This window comes from Carcharhinus amblyrhynchos, chromosome 3 (genome assembly GCF_965287045.1).
Source record: "Carcharhinus amblyrhynchos chromosome 3, sCarAmb.v2.hapA, whole genome shotgun sequence".
Lineage (NCBI taxonomy): Eukaryota > Metazoa > Chordata > Chondrichthyes > Carcharhiniformes > Carcharhinidae > Carcharhinus > Carcharhinus amblyrhynchos.
In genome coordinates, this window is record NC_137326.1 from 123,139,701 (window position 1) to 123,153,988 (window position 14,288).

A 14,288-nucleotide genomic window follows, 5' to 3' on the forward strand; every position below is an offset into this window, starting at 1 on the left:
TCATGCTGCCACTATCCCTTTTATTTCACTTTAGTTTTAACTTTGCTGACAACCCTGTAATGTGGAACTTTATCAAAGGTCTTTTTGAAGTCCAGATACATTACCCTCATCAACTCTTGTTGTTATCTCAACAAAAAACTCAATTAAGTTAGTTAAACATGGTTTGCCTTTAACAAATCCGTGCTGGCTTTCCTGAATTAATCCATGCTTGTTCAAGTGGCTGTCAATTTTATTCCAGATTATCTTTAAAAGCTTTCCCACTATCAAAGTTAAACTGATAGGCCTGTAGTTGCTGGATTTATCCTTGTACCCCTTTCAGAACAAAAGTATAAATTTGTAATGCTCCAGTCCTTGGCCAGACCTCTGATCTTCAGAGAAGCGTTCTCCAAGGCAGCCTTCACAACACACGATAACGCAGAATCGCTGAACAGAAATTGATAGGCAAGTTCTGCACATGAGGATGGCCTCAACCGGGATCTTGGATTCATGTCACACTGTCTGTAGCCCCCAAGAACCCTCTAAGGAAGATAAGAATATTGTGGCCAGTGCCTCCGCAGTTTCCTCTGTTACTTCCCTCAGTATCCATCCCTGTTGATATACCAATTTCAAGTCCAAGCTGCTTTTCTGTACTTCCTCTTATTAATTTTTAGACATTGAAGAACACTTTCTGCATTACATGGAATTTTAAAACACAGACAAAGGCCAGTTAGCCAATCATCTCTGCTGATAATAATGCTTCACACAAGCATTTCCACACTTTACTTCCTCTGACCCCACATTTTATTTTATTCTTTCATAGGATGTGAGCATCACTGGCAAGGCTAGCATTTATTGCCCATCCCCAACTTCCCTTAAGCAGCTGGTGATCAGCTAGCACTTTGAAGCAATCAACGTGATGCAGATATACTCACAGTGTAGTTAGAAAGGGAGTTTCAGATCTTATACACAGTGACAGGGAAGGAACGGAAAATAGTTCCAAGTCAAAGTGGTGTGTACGTTTCCAGATTCCTCTTAAATGCATCTATGCTATTTTAAGTGAACCATTCCATGTGGTAATGAATCCTACATTCTCGCCACTCTGATTCTGAATATTAAATGATTCATTTAAAGTACTATCATCTAATTACCTTGCAGACAGCTGTCATCATCCACATGGCCTGCTGGGGATAAGCCAGGAAAACCTTGACAATAATGCCCTTCAGACGAGCAAATACATCATCATGAAAATGACATATTCGTGAAATCAGTTGTGAAAATGCTGTCAGAAACTGGTAGGGAGCCAGGTGATTAGTGTGATCTTCTATCACCTTGTTAATCTTTTCGAGGTCTGTCCTCATGGCAATACGATCAGCAGTCCGCCCTGGTGCTGGACAGAAAACACTTGTTCAAACTGCTCTAAAAATTAAGACATTTGCTTTAAAAAGGCACAAAGCTACACGTCAATTAAAGTACTCTTACCTTTTTCCAATTCGTAGGCTTTTGCTCCATAATCAAGCCACAGTGATAACATTCTGGGCATAGACTGGTAGATGAACTGATTTCCAAACTGCAGTGAACTGTCAGTTAATTTTTAAAGATATATTTTGCATTATGAAATGTTATTGAATAAACGCTTTCATACAATAATTCACTCCGTTTGCTCTCAATCTTTGCATATTATTGACACAAATCTATGCCCTGTGCTGAGTTAATGTGCAAAATCAAATGAAAACACAATCTATATTATGACCTTGACAGTCTGTACATTCATTTTGTTGAACAAATATGAGATTCAGTTGAGAAACATGTAACTTGGCTTAGTGAACAGACACTAACAATTTCACAATATTTGGGGAAGCGTTTGTTACCCTTCAGTCGGTCGCACTCTCATCGAATTAAAAGTTCATAAGCACAAGCCTCACTCCAGGAACAAAGCACAGAATGCGCAAGTGCCCAGATAAATAGTTTGCCCTCTCAGATGAGCACAATGAAGCTCTGGTACTGCAGCAGCAGGGAGCTCTTCCCAAGTATCATTGCCAATATTCACAGATCAACTCAGAACATCAAGGCAGATTAACAGTTCAATGTCTCATTGTTGTTTATAGGATTTTGTTGTGCACAAACTGGCCACATCGCTTAGTACAAAATAAAAATCGCTCCATTGCAACAGTAATTCATTGTCTGAAATATTTTGCTGGTCCTGAGGTCATGGAAAAGGGTATATGCAAGTTCTTTTATCAGCATTAAGTGAATAGGTTGATTTCCAGATTGACAGAATTTGCAATTTACAGAATACACATCAATGTGATTGTGCAGTTAATGGAGGAGGGGGAGAAAAAACAGAAGAACTAGGAGCAAGAACAGGCAAATTGGCCCCTCAAGCCTGCTCCGCCATTCAACAGATTATGGCCGATCTTTTCAAGGACTCAGCTCCACTTACCTGTCCATTCACCATAACTCTTGATTGCTTTACTGTTCAAAAATCTATCTATCTTTGCCTTAAAAACATTCAATGAGATATCCTCAATTGCTTCACTGGGCAGGGAATTCCACAGGTTCACATCTGCTCCTCCTTATTTTGAGGCCATGCTCCTTAGTTCCAGTTTCACCCGCCAGTGGAAACAATTTCCCTGCTTCAATCTTATCTATTCCCTTCATAATTTTATATGTTTCTATAAGATCTCCCCTCATTCTTCTGAATTCCAATGAGTATACTCCTAGTCTACTCAGTCTCTCTTCATAAGCCAACCCCTCTCAACTCTGAAATCAACCTAGTGAATCTCCTCTGCACACCCTCCAGTGCCAGTATATCCTTTCTCAAGCAAGAAGACCAAAACTGTACACAGTCCTCCAGGTGTGGCTTCACCAGCTGCTAAATTCCATCTCTCAAGCAATGAAGGACAAAATTCCATTTGCTTTCTTAATTATCTGCTGCACCTGCAAATGAACATTTTCTAATTCATGCACAAGGGCATCCAAGTCCCTCTGCACAGCTGCATGCTGCAATTTTTTACCATTTAAACAAGTCCATTCTGCTGTTATTCTTACCAAAATAAATGACCTCACATTTACCAATGTTGCAATCCATTTGCCAGACCTTTGCCCACTCACTTAAACTATCTATATTCTTTTGCAGACTTTCAATGTCTCATCTTAGTATCATGTGAATTTTGACACTGTACACTTGGTCCCTACCCAATCGTCAATGCAAATTGGAAACAAATATGGTCTCAACACTGACCCGAGGCACACCACTAATCACTGATCGCCAATCGGAAAAACACCCATTTACCTCCACTCTTTGATTTGTTACTTTACCAATCCTCTATCAACGCTAATACATTACCCAAAACACTGTGCACCTTTATCTTATGCAGCAACCTTTTGTGCGGCATCTTGTCTGCCACAACTGCCCCAGAGTCCAGCGAATTTTCATAAATTATCACCCTGTCAAATGCCTTCTAGAAATCCAGATAAACCACTTCCACCCCATTGTCCATCGCATTTGTAATGTCCTCAAAGAATTCCAGTAAATTAGTTAAACATGACCCACCTTGCCCAATTGGGATAATTTATATCCAGATGTCTCGCTATGTTTCTTGATGATAGATTCAAGCATTTTACCCACTACAGAAGTTAAGCTAACCAGCCTAGTTACCCACCTTTTGTCCACCACTTTTTTAAAACGGTGGCATCATATTTGCTGTTTTCCAATCTGCCGGAACTGCTGCAGAGTCCGGCGAATTTTGGTAAATTACCATGAGCGCATTTTCTATTTCCTCCGCCATTTCATTTAGTACCCTGGGATGCATTCCATCAGGGCCAGTGAGAAATAAAGATTAAATATTGAACAATAGTGATTTTTTTCATGTAGCTTTCATAGAGAACATTTAATCAACAGTATTAGTGAAATACTTTTGAATTAAAATTTATAAATAATGTGGTTATTTTTATCTTACTTTGACAAATCCTGAGTTAGTTGAAATTGCACATTGGTCACACTTGGAAGCAAAAAAAGGCAAAAGCAACGTAGTTGATTGCTTAAGATTCAGACACATGGAATTGTAGCGCTGAGTTTTAAGAAAGGGGAAACAAATGCATTCTGTTCAAACTTTTCAATTCAGGCATCGGTCAAAGTACCATTTCAACAAAATATGTACATAAACAGAAACTTCCCCATTCCAAACATATAGATATTTTGCCCAATTGGCATTTACTTTGCCAACTGAGAAATAATTTTTTCCAATTTGCATTTCCAATCTGTTTTGAAGAACATAAGATAATTAATTAGCCACAGTACACAAGGGACCAAAGGCATATCTCTCCTTCTGAGACAGACAAATGGTTTTATAGCTGAAGGGCATCACTCCACATCAAACATAGGGTAAGGTAAGGAGGCCAGCCTTCATGAACTACCATGTCTGGTACATGGTTTGAACCTGCCCTTTTGACATCATTCTATATCACATTTAAGCCATCCAGCCGACTGATAAAAATAACACAAGCAGAAGCTTCACTTGATTCAGATACCTACGTGCCAAAATGAAGGACGATGTAGCGAATCAAATCTCCTTGTTTTTCTATCTTGTTATCAGTCACCATTGGCATCAATTTGTCATAATACTTTGCCAGGTAAAAATGTCCATCTTCCCAGTCTGGCAACAAAGTGGTCACTTCCTGTTAACGTGGAAAGCAATTTGTGAAACTGAAGGATATACCAAGAAAATGATAGCTGCACTTAAAAATGAAACATCTGCAAACCATCAATTGATAATTGAAAAGACAAATAAGGCACGCCAAAGTTGTCATATATCCCATCTTTGTGAAATAGAAAAATTGAAGTGTCATCTAAGTCTTTTAAACTTTTCAGAATTAAGTCTAGGTATGGATACTCTCTGGTCACACAGCTGTGATGCTATGGGCAGCACCATCTTTATTCCTGGCCGCTGCTTGTCCTTTCACTCACAGTGGCGTAATGGAGTAAACGCTGGAACTGCGTGTGCACAGCATTGAGGACAAATGCAGCCTATCTTAATATGTTCCTGTACTCCTTAGTTCAATGGGCTCCCTCAACACTGACGGACTTTCAAACACGTTTACAAACAATGATAAAAATCATATCTTAATTTATTCTGTGAAATTTGAAACATTAATAGTACAGGAGCTCTTTCACTTCTCCAATTTAAAAATCATATTTTCTGCCTCATACCATGCTCTCCAGGATAGATACATTAGAATTTCTGAACCAATATAAATTCTTCAGCCAAGCTGCTCAAAGGTGCACAGGATTGGCAGGGCAGCATGGTGGCACAATGGTTAGCACTGTTGTCTCACAGTGCCAGGGACCCAGGTTCAATTCCCAGCTTGGGTCACTATCTTTGTGGAGTATGCACATTCTCCCCGTGTCTGCGTGGTTTCCTCTGGGTGCTCCAGTTTCCTCTCACACTCCGAAGATATGCTGGTTAGGTGGATTGGCCATGCTAAATTCTCCTTCAGTGTACCCAAACAGGTGCTGGAGTGTGGCGACTCGGGAATTTTCACAGTAACTTCATTGCAGTGTTAATGTAAGCCTACTTGTGACACTAACAAACTTTAATTTAACTTTTCTTTTATTATTTGTCCTTTTGCATTAGGAAAGCATATTCATTAACTGTTCAGCAGAGCTTGGAAATTTGCTGTATGAGGGGCATTCTTGGACTTTTAGTTTAAGAGAACTAGACATAACACTTACTTTTAGAGTATTTAAAATGTGATCATTTTGAAACACATTCAGATTACAACAATAGCACAAATATACTACGAGTCTAGTGCCTGAGTTTCACTTAGCTCCAGATGCAGTGTAACTTCCTTCTCCAAGGAGTTCCATTCTATTTCATTCTAGAGTCACATGAGAACCAAGCTCCAGTAATGTGCTACAAATTCAGCGAAGTTGTGAAGCAAAATTCCTTTCACACCAACAAGACAGTTGTTCGTATAAATCTAACTGTGGATGCACTTCAGGATATTTCAGTTACCTTATATTTTTTCATAACTGCATTGCTTTCAAAGTTAGCTGTCTCTTCCATAAAACGTCCAACTAACAGCACAGCTTTTCCCTTTATTAAACAGCTTTTATCGTCGCTCATTTCTGTTTCTCCAAAACACAACTCGACACCTTTCTGCAGGACAATTAAAGCTTGGTGAACATCACCCTGGAGAAAAAGTAAAACAATGTTGTTACATAGGATTAAATTAATACCTGCATCGAAGAGGAATTACAGCAGTCAACACCGATCTAAATAGCTTTTCTGTGATATCTGTCACCACGGTGTCATTACTTCCACAGACTCAAGGCCTCACTGTAACCCACCTTGCTGTGCACTGCAATCAAAGTAAATACCGAGTGCAAGTGGAAAGCCAGCACATCTCGAGTAGGAGAAACTAAGGGTTCGCTTATTTGATTTGATTTATTATTGTCACATGTATTGGGATACAGTGAAAAGTATTGTTTCTTGCGCATTATACAAAGCATACCATTCATAGAGAAAGAAACGAGAGGGTGCAGAATGAAGTGTAACAATCATAGCTAGGATGTAGAGAAAGATCAACGTAATATAAGGTAGGTCCATTCAAAAGTCTGATGGCGGCAGGGAAGAGGCTGTTCCTGAGTTGGTACATGACCTCAGATTTTTACATCTTTTTCCTGACAGAAGTAGGCGAAAGAGAGAATGTCCAGGGTGCGTGGGGTCCTTGATTATGCTGGCTGCTTTGCTGAGGCAGCAGGAAGTGTAGATATCAATGGATGGAGAACTGGTTTGTTAAGAATCACTGATATGGAAAATCATGAAACTCTTATTATTATTTAATTAGAGGTTTTCTTCTGAGGCAGGAGTCCAATTAAGAAAACAGGATTTTTTAAATGGAAAAATGTAATCTGAATTAATTACTGCTGATAAAAAAGAAATAATCTAACTACTACAACTACAGCAGTCATTCCACTGTTGCACGTAGAAGAGACAGTGTGGAAAACCACAGCAAACAGTAGGGCAGAATATATACTTGTGTAATAACTTTTTCTCCCCCAAAATATACTTTATTCATAAAATTTATAAAAGTATATTACAAAACATTTTGACTTGGAAATTACAGAAAGCGCAATAAAATTCAATGCGTTTCCAGACAACATGTTCCACTCTGAGCTGCCTCAATACTATTGATTTTTACACAATATATTCTTTGTCAGGCATAAAGCCCAAGGGGAAACACAGTTTCCAGACCCTCGGTGTACAATGGTGGAGAAGTGACCTTTCCCTATTTCATCTCTGTAGCGATTGTCCCAGACTTTAGTGTGCCCATTAGCACACGGTCCTGGGACTTTGGAATGAGCGATTCTGCAACACCCAATCGAGGACAACTAGCATTTTTCACCAAGATGATGGTCCTTCAGCCGCGGCTGATGTTTATTTCAGTGTGCAACCCTCAGAATAGCCCACAGAACACAGATGACAGAGCTGCTCAGGCTGTGACAAAAACTACTGCATCTCTTTCACTTACTTTGCAAAGATATACTCAGGGAGGAAGTGGATAAGAATCTCTTCCCCACCAACCCAAGTCAAGGGCAACATGAGAGTCCGGATGTGTAGGAAGGATGTGACAGGATCAAGCCTTCCTCACTGCCAGCCAAGTTACATCTTGTTTGAAAGTTTATGCAAAGAGGCACTGCTGCCTCACAGCACCAGGGTCTCGGGTTCAATTCTGGCCTCAGGTCACTATCTGTGTGAAGTTTGCACATTCTCCCCATGTCTGCGTGCGACTCCTCTGGATGCTCTGGTTTCCTCCCATAATCCAAAGATGTGCAGGTTAGGTTGATTGGCCATGCTAAATTACCGCTAGTGTCAGGGGATTGGCACGGTAAATATGTGGGGTTGCGGGAATAGGGCCTAGGTGGGATTGTGTTTGGTGCATTCTTGGTGGGCCGAATGGCCTCCTTTTGCACTGTAGGGATTCCATGATTGAAAGTTGTCAAATGACTTTGAAAGTCTGTCCAGGAAACCATCCAAAAGAATCTACCGTAGACTTATCCAATCTTTTCACTTATCCAGTTTATTTTTCACTAAAGGGGCCGATAAGCAAATTTCAGAAAGATAAGGCGCGGCACAATATTAAATTCCTTTTCAAAAAAGCTGCATATGAAAAGAAACAACTTGCTGAGCCAAAAACGTAAATTAATAAGTTTTAAAAAGGATAATAAATAAAGCTGGCCTATGAAAGGGTGAGAGTCAATGTGTCCAGCTCATTCCCAGTCTCATATGGTCATTCATTCACCCTCACCCACTGTGAATGTGGGTGAGACTGCATGATGGTACATGGGGTAAATGAAAACAGAGACTGGGAGTGAGCCAGACACACACATCCCTTTCCCTACCACTTCACACATGAACATATGCCCACTCCAGCCAGTCACCCACCTTTCATGCGCACACACACAAATGTGCACACACACACACACACCTCTCTGACATACATCATAAGGACATAAGAAATAGGAGCAGGAGTAGGCCATCTAGCCCTTCAAGCCTGCCCCGCCATTCAATAAGATCATGGCTGATCTGAAGTGGATCAGTTCCACATTCCCGCTTTCTCCCCATAACCCTTGTCTGTCAAAAACCTATCTACCCGTGACTTAAATATATTTAGCGAGGTAGCCTCCACCACTTCAACAGGCAGAGAATTCCAGAGATTCACCACCCTTTCAGTGAAGTAGTTCCTCCGTTCTAAACTGCACCACCTGACCCCACCTTATCTTGAGGCTGTGCCCTCTAGTCCTGCTATCCTTTCTCAGCAGGAAGAATCTCTCTACCTCTACCCCATCTATCCCCTTCATTATCTTATACGTCTCTATACGATCCCCCCTCATCCTTCTAAACTCCAACGAGAACAGACCCAGTCTATTTAATCTCTCTTCATAGTCCAACCCCCTCATCTCCGGTATCAGCCTAGTGAACCTCCTATGCACTCCCTCCAAGGCCAAAATATCATTGCGCAAGTGCGGCGACCAAAACGGCACACAGTACTCCAGCTGCGGCCTCACCAGTGCCCCGTACAGTTGCAGCAAGACCTCCCTGCTTTTATATTCTATCCCCCTTGCTATAAAGGCCAGCATTCCATTCGCCTTCTTGATCACCTGCTGCACCTGCAGACTGGGTTTTTGCAACTCATGCACAAGGACCCCCAGTTCCCTCTGCACCGTAGCATGCTGCAGCTTTTCGCCCTTTAAATAGTAATCCCTCCTACTATTATTTCTGCCAAAGCGGATAACCTCACACTTGTTAACATTGTACTCCATCTGCCAGGTCCTCGCCCACTCGCTCAGCCTATCCAGATCCCTCTGCAAACTTTCCACACCCTCCGCTTTTCCACTCAACTTTGTGTCATCAGCAAATTTCGTTACCCCACACTCAGCCCCCTCCTCCAGATCATCTATATAACTGGTAAATAGCTCAGGCCCAGCACCAATCCCTGCGGCACTCCACTAGTCACCAACCACCAACCAGAATAGCACCCATTGATACCCTCTGCTTCCTATTAGACAACCAATCCTCTATCCACGCTAACACCTTACCCCCAACTCCATGCACCCTAACCTTCTGAAGCAACCTTTTGTGTGGCACCTAATCAAATGCCTTTTGAAAATCGAGGATCACCACATCCACAGGTTCCCCTCTGTCTACCGCACTAGTCAAATCCTCATAGAAATCCAATAAATTCGTTAAACACGACTTCCCCTTAATGAATCTGTGCTGCGTCTGCTCTATCAAACCATTCACACACACAGACACACCCTTTCATATGTGCACATCCCTCTCACATGTGGACACCTTCCTCATTCACACACACACAAGCTCACCCCTCTTTCATGCAAACACGCTCACACACATGCACACACCTAGCCAGATCTATCCGTTGTAACAACAGACAATAACATTTTGTAACAAATTAGTTCTAACCAGTTTTGAAGTTCTACTTCTCCTTTTAACATCGCACATTATTATCGAGATTTAAGAGCACGTGTACATCATGAACTAGAACTATGAGACAAATTCTCAAAATTAAATTTTGAATAAATCAATTGATTGATAATGCAAGAATGAACTCAGCCTAGCTGTAAGTAAAGATGAGCTATCGTCTACAGTGGGCGGATGGGAGATCAGGATTGCAATGGGGCTTCCATGCCTGGACATATAGGTGAGGAATTTAGCATTGATAGGCAGAGGCAGGCGCGAAAGTCAGTGATTTCGGGGTATAGTTAAATTTGCAATTGGATTATAAAACAAGTATGCTTGATTATAATTCAGCCTATAAAGAGCATGCAGAAGGGTTATCTTTCCATTTATCACCCAAGTCCCACTCTGAAATATCTTCACATTATTGGTGGTTAACAATATTTAGAAATATTTTGAAACTCCTACATGCATTCAAAATGGACCCCTGAAGTAAAGTTTGCAAATGGTAGTGCATTGTTAAACTTACCTTGGACCAAAGCCACTTTGCTCTTTCTATGTAAAGCTCTGGTAATCGAGACTCTCCTGCATTTAAGAGGGCATTGTATGCAGTTTGGTGATGACCTGCTTTCCTGGCAACTCTGGCACTTTGCAGCCAGCATTCTCCAACCAGCTCACTGTAATCTGTTCTATTTGCAATCACATAGATTGAAATCTGTTATCAATAGTTTCTAATATAATTTTTAAAAAATTATCTTTTTAAAAAGTCACTTCAAATAGGTATAATTCCATATAACTTTCATATAAAAGAAAACAGTTTTCCTTCTTTACATATCTTTCCCTTCCCAATAAACTAATTTCTGCGACTTTATTAACCCCACTCACAGGAGCTGAAACCAAACATACACTGTGTACAGGAATCAAAATTCTCTGCTACTTCACAGAATTAATTTCACATTTGTTTTGATATATATACACAACCTGGAACACTACTGAAAATTTATTTAAGTAAAACATTTGTAGATATAAATGCAACATTATTGTAAAAGTAATGTTTATTTATTAGTCACAAGTAAGGCTTACATTAACACTGCAATGAAGTTACAGTGAAATTCTATTATGTTACCACAGTCCGCGCCTGTTTGGGTCAATACACTAACCAGCACATCTTTCAGAATGTGGGAGGAAACCCACGCAGCCCCAGGGAGAATGTACAAACTCCACATAGACTGTGACCCAAACTGGGACTCAAACCTAGGTCTCTGGTGCAGTGAAACAGCAGTGCTAACCACTGTTCTACCGTGCCAACCACTTTGCCACTGTGCCGCCATGTAATATGGAATGATCCAGACTTTTAACCTAGCAAGTCCCCATCAAAGTTTAATCACCCCACTTCTGGACTGATATTTCGCAATCTAAAATCATAAATGCAATGTGTTGACATACGTTTTACTGACACGTAGCAACGCTCTGCGCAGTGCCAAGATTGGCTCCTTAGCCCGAAAGGAATTTTGAGTCATTTCTAGACGAGCCTGCCAGTTGAGAGGATGTTCATGTTCTTTACGATGAGTCCCAGGCTGCTGCTGAAGCAGTCCTTTGACACTATGCTCCAGCTCACACAACATATGGAGTCTGAATAAAAGCAAATAACTCAAAATTAATAATGCATTAATATGCTTGAAACAGAAACATCTAAAACAAAGTTGACTCTAACAGTACCTGACAATGTACTCATAACCTCGCTGATAGGACCCTCGCTCAAAGCTTGCTGCGGAGAGAGGCACAATCTGTTCTGCCCGAGTGACCTGTAGTTGTTCATAGAAACCCTCTGTGTTGTTCTGTTTAGCAACAAGCAATAGTTGTCCAAGTCTCACGCTCCAGGAACAGGATTTCCTCTCTGAAAAGGAAAGTACTTACTACAGGTGATATTTGGAAGGATCAAAGCAAATATTTCAGACAAGGATCATTTAAAGCAATGATGGCGATGTGTGCTACACTATTAGAGGTTGCTTGTCATACTTTGGTGAAATGTTCATAAAGTGCAAAAAAGTCCAGAAAATGGATAAAGGACTTTCTAATTTCCCAAAGCAATATTCTCTAATTTAGATCAAAAAAACTATAGTGAGAAAGCAGGGGCAGAAATATTGTCGTGCAACAATAGAAAATAAATATTTTTTAAAATGAGAGAATGCAAATATGGCCAAATATGTTCTGGTTTCTATGGTGTGCTTTATTCATGTTCCAGGCCAGAATGTACCGAAGTGTGGTTTTGCTGCAACATTTCATAACATGCTCATGGGTGGAGGAAATGTCATGTCCAAGCAAACTGAAAGATCGATTTTGAGCCTTTAAATCCAGCAGTATGATATCTGGATTTAAAAAGTTGTATTCTATGTCACATTTTCTTAGCTTTAATTACCAATGCCAGGGAGGTAAAGGGCAGTGGTTAGAACCCTCAGAATTTCTCACAGCACAGTACAGAGTTTCAGTCTCGGGTTGGGGGTGGAGGCAGGGGGTGGAATGGTGGTACAAAGGAAAATAAGAGGACATGGCAAACTTACTCTCACACACCTACTGTCATTGATAAAGACATGCTTGTCTGTCCTCTTGGCCAAAAAATGATGTCTGACAATATGAGCGGAAAAGGCAAGGGTTTGAATAGGCCTAAAGGGAGAACATTTCTTTAAAATGTCATTTCTTAGGAGTACCTCTTCACATCTCAACATTGTGCTGGAATTTTAACATCCATTTATGATAATTTATTCCACTCACTGTTTCAGTTTAGTTTTATTTTGCCTAATTTATTACCTGTAGTCACATAATTCTGCAGCAAATCCCATTGTGTTAGCTTCCATGCCGCCTCCACTCTGTATGTGTTCAATTCAGAGGTCCACTCAGGTCTGTGAATTACACGTATGTAACATATGATATATGCACAGATTCCATTAAGAAACACATAGGTTCATTTTTGTTCACCACACAGACTTCATAGCAGATGAGTATGTTCTTCATTTAATAAAATCTAATTTTCACTATTAAAAACCATTCTATAACTGCTCAGATCAAAATATCTTTTTGCCAATCATTTCAGGAACACAAAAATATTTCAAAATAAACAGAAGGCCACAATTATAAAATAATCATAGAATCCTACTGGTGCAGAAGGGCGCCATTTGGTTCATCGAGTCTGCACCAACTCTCTCTGACACAGTATCTTACCCAGGACCTTTCCCCCACTCTATCCCCGTAACCCCACACATTTGCCATGGCTAATCCATCTAAGCTACACATCTTGGGACGCTAAGGGACAATTTAGCATGGGCAATCCACCTAACATGCACATCTACGCACTGTAAAAGGAAACCAGAGCACCCATAGAAATGGGGAGTACATGCAAACTCCACACAGACAGTCACCCAAAGCTAGAATTGAACCTGAGCCCCTAATGCTGTGAGACAACAGTGCTGATCACTGTGGCACTGTAGTTTAATTTGTGATTTGATTATGACCGCTCCTGTTGAGGGAAAGAAGTAATTTGCAAAAGGACTTGAGAATCAGAAATTGATTAAATATTGTTTCTTTATAAGTATTTACCATGTACCCAATGTAAAATAAGACTTTCTTGCATTTTTAATATTGGCTGTGAAATATAAAATTTTGTTTGCACACTTTTCACAAGTATTGACTTTAAAACCAAATAGTGATTCCTGTTATTTCAAACAGTTTGTCTGCACTTAAATTGAACAAAAAAAGTATTAAATCACCATACAACACTTCATAACTTCCAAGGAGAAGGTAATCAATATTCTTATACCAAACCACTTCTCCGAAATAAACACCATGTAATATTTGTTCCAAATTTTATAATCAAGGGACCAGAACATTCACCATATCCATACTCTTGATAATACTGGATAATCAACAGAACTTGACTATCAGGAAAATATTAAAAATATGCAACTTGACAATGCTTTCAACAATTGTAACTATTTGCAAAAGCAATGGATTTAAAAAGCTGAGTAGATTATACCTGCTTGCAAGCACTCCATTAACCTGGGTGATTACTGTGGACAACTGGCCAAGCCCGAGCATAGATTTCATCAATCCATGATAATGAATAATCTGATTTAAGACAAAAGAAAGCCACTTTCAAACTATTTCTTTCAACAAACAAATAATAAGCATTACTTTGGTTAATAATGATTATATGCATTCAAAAATCGAATAGAATTAAGTCACAGTGGTTCTTTAGTGGTCCTAAAGTGTTTTTTTTATATTTGTCAGACTACCAATATGGAGATGCTGAATAAAAGCCAGGTCTTTTTCCAC

At 40.0% G+C, this 14,288-nt stretch overlaps 1 protein-coding gene across 1 annotated transcript in view; it reads right to left on the reverse strand.

Annotated features, from left to right (window-relative positions):
* Positions 1-14,288, reverse strand: part of atr (ATR checkpoint kinase) — a 77,293-nt gene that overhangs the window by 19,974 nt on the left and 43,031 nt on the right. The window contains exons 30-38 of the mRNA XM_080185943.1: positions 13,990-14,081; positions 12,768-12,859; positions 11,679-11,856; positions 11,406-11,591; positions 10,489-10,648; positions 5,994-6,170; positions 4,514-4,656; positions 1,459-1,556; positions 1,128-1,366 (exon numbers count right to left, since the gene is read on the reverse strand). Of these exons, the coding sequence (XP_080042069.1) occupies positions 1,128-1,366; positions 1,459-1,556; positions 4,514-4,656; positions 5,994-6,170; positions 10,489-10,648; positions 11,406-11,591; positions 11,679-11,856; positions 12,768-12,859; positions 13,990-14,081 (1,365 nt within the window). The remainder of the gene's footprint in view (positions 1-1,127; positions 1,367-1,458; positions 1,557-4,513; positions 4,657-5,993; positions 6,171-10,488; positions 10,649-11,405; positions 11,592-11,678; positions 11,857-12,767; positions 12,860-13,989; positions 14,082-14,288) is intronic.